General features: G+C 29.9%; 1 protein-coding gene across 1 annotated transcript; it reads right to left on the bottom strand.

The window, feature by feature from the left end:
* Positions 1-66: 66 nt before the first annotated feature.
* Ctu2 (Cytosolic thiouridylase subunit 2) lies at positions 67-2,018 on the bottom strand. Its single transcript, XM_033333212.2, has 3 exons — positions 1,878-2,018; positions 1,471-1,784; positions 67-1,351 (listed from the first exon to the last, which is right to left on the bottom strand). The coding sequence occupies exons 1-3, from the start codon at positions 1,952-1,954 to the stop codon at positions 249-251; spliced, it is 1,494 nt and encodes a 497-aa protein (XP_033189103.1). The 5' UTR covers positions 1,955-2,018; the 3' UTR covers positions 67-248.
* Between the last annotated feature and the right edge of the window lie 139 nt (positions 2,019-2,157).

Raw genomic sequence — 2,157 nt, 5'->3', positions numbered from 1 at the left:
ATGCGGATAGAAAAATAATAAATTTGATAAAATTGGAGATATCAGAAAGCTATAAGAAATACAAAATATGATAAATATTGTATTTTATTATACCATTTCCATAAAGTTAACAGTTATTCGAAATATCTCTTTTACAAAAGTTACTCTGTTATGAATGTTTAGAAGTAAAATGTTGTGTTTAATTGTGTTCCTCTATCTAGTATGTAAAGTATTTCTTAATATTAATAAATACTTTTTTTATCCACCAATTACAATAAAAAATCTTTTATCTCTTCTCGTAAACATGCAACTTGTAATCTTCTTTGAACTGCATCAAAAATAAAATTAGGCAAAATATTATCCACTTGTTTTGAATTTAAGAAAATTAGTCTACAACCATAGCATAGATACTTTTCGATTGTCGATTGTCTCAGAAAAGACTTGTGAATGTCACTTTGACACTGACATTTTTTTTGTCTTAAAGCATTTAAGCTTTCAATTTGCTCATTGTCTGATTGTTCGCAAATATTTAACGAATTCATAGTATCACTTAATGAGGTATCCGTAATTGTAGAAATTAATTTAGAAAACAATTTCGCTTGTACAACCGATAGTTGTTCTTTTGGTAAATAACACGAGTCTAAAGTTAATTCGCAAAGTATACAGATGTTATTATCCTTTTTAATATTATCATCTACCTTTGTATCATTGTTCTCATTATTACATTGCTCTATTCTTGTAGCTAATTTTTCGCTGGTACGATATATCGTGGATACAGTGCCATAAAATTCAGAATCCAATTTACGGACAAAATTTCTTGTGACATTCCGTATAGATATAGGGAAAGAGAAATTATATTTGTCAGAACTAAAAATTGGATGTAGATTGTGACAGTCCAAATAGTTAGTTATGTCATTTTGTGTAAAACCTCTGAGTGGTCGAAGTAATGTTACATTCGTGTGTCTTGTGTCCGAGAAAGCGACGTTAAAAGGCAACTGGGAACCTCTTCCAGTCGATACATCGCCAAGAACTTTTATCGCAAGATCAAAAGATATATCGGCAATGAAAATTTTATTACAATTAAGTTCACCAGCTGCGGATGTAAGTAATTTACGTCTTAATTGCTGTAATAATTCATCTCTGGCTGTATCATTTTCCAAATTATCAAACATTTCTTGTATTATTGTATCCTCATCGCTTGTCATGCTCATTGATGGATCATTTACTAGTTGCATTTCTTTAGAAATACTATCGCTTGTACATTTTGACAAAGGTAAAATGTACGTAGTTAATTGCAAACTCTTAGCTTCATTAGCTAATGCATCTCGAATAGATTTTCTTTCCTCGATCGAGCGTCCTTTCACCATACCATCTGTATACATAGAATAGAGGATATAAAATATAAAATAAAAAGCATATGCTTGGTTTTCTTTTTCTTTTTCAAATCTAGCAACAGAATAGTAGAGTATCTGAAATAGTAGGAATACATACCATCTATATAAAGAACTTTAAACGATGGTCGCAACTTTTTGGAAATTAATTCATTCGTGTCAACCATAATAAGATGTAAAAGTGCGGTTGAATTTGCTTTCCCTGAATGAGCAACGAGTATCGAGTCATTCGGGTGTATAGACTTGGATTTACCTAGCGTTGCTCTAAATTTATGTTTTAATATATTTAAAAAACATACTTTACAGTATTCATTCCTATTCTTGGAAAAGACTTGGACCTCTTGACTACCACACTTTTTACAAAAAGGCGTAGCATTATGCGTTTCTGTGGTATTAATAGGGAAAGAAGTGTTCCTATAAAAAAGATAAAGATCATATCAATAAAAAAATTATGAAATAAACGTTTGCATAAAATTATATGAAATTCACATATAACATAATACTCACGTGTTTTCCGCTATTTCTTCTACTTCAAAAGTATCGTATTCAGATTCATTTAACGTGCACATTTTATGGTTATTCATAAACCGTAGTAACTATGTAATTCTAATCACGCTTTTGAACAAAGACTCTGACTTTTAGTTCCTTCCGAATAATATAACTTTTTCGAGTATTCAGCATTCATAAATACTGTGTACGTATTAATAATAAAGAAAATCTGGAGAAATTTCTATCAATTTTGTTTCATGATGTAGTAATTGATTACATACACCTATGTAGATACTTA

This window comes from Bombus vancouverensis, chromosome 14 (assembly GCF_051014615.1).
Source record: "Bombus vancouverensis nearcticus chromosome 14, iyBomVanc1_principal, whole genome shotgun sequence".
Classification (NCBI taxonomy): domain Eukaryota; kingdom Metazoa; phylum Arthropoda; class Insecta; order Hymenoptera; family Apidae; genus Bombus; species Bombus vancouverensis.
The sequence above is the reverse complement of the archived record's forward strand: the minus strand, read 5'-3'. Positions and strand labels throughout refer to the sequence as shown.

Coding starts and splice junctions, on each gene's coding strand:
- Ctu2 (XM_033333212.2), bottom strand. CDS start 1,954: ATGAATAACCATAAAATGTGCACGTTAAATGAATCTGAATACGATACT. Junction 1,785..1,877: donor GAAGAAATAGCGGAAAACAC/GTGAGTATTATG, acceptor TCTTTTTTATAG/GAACACTTCTTTCCCTATTA. Junction 1,352..1,470: donor TAAAGTTCTTTATATAGATG/GTATGTATTCCT, acceptor CTATGTATACAG/ATGGTATGGTGAAAGGACGC.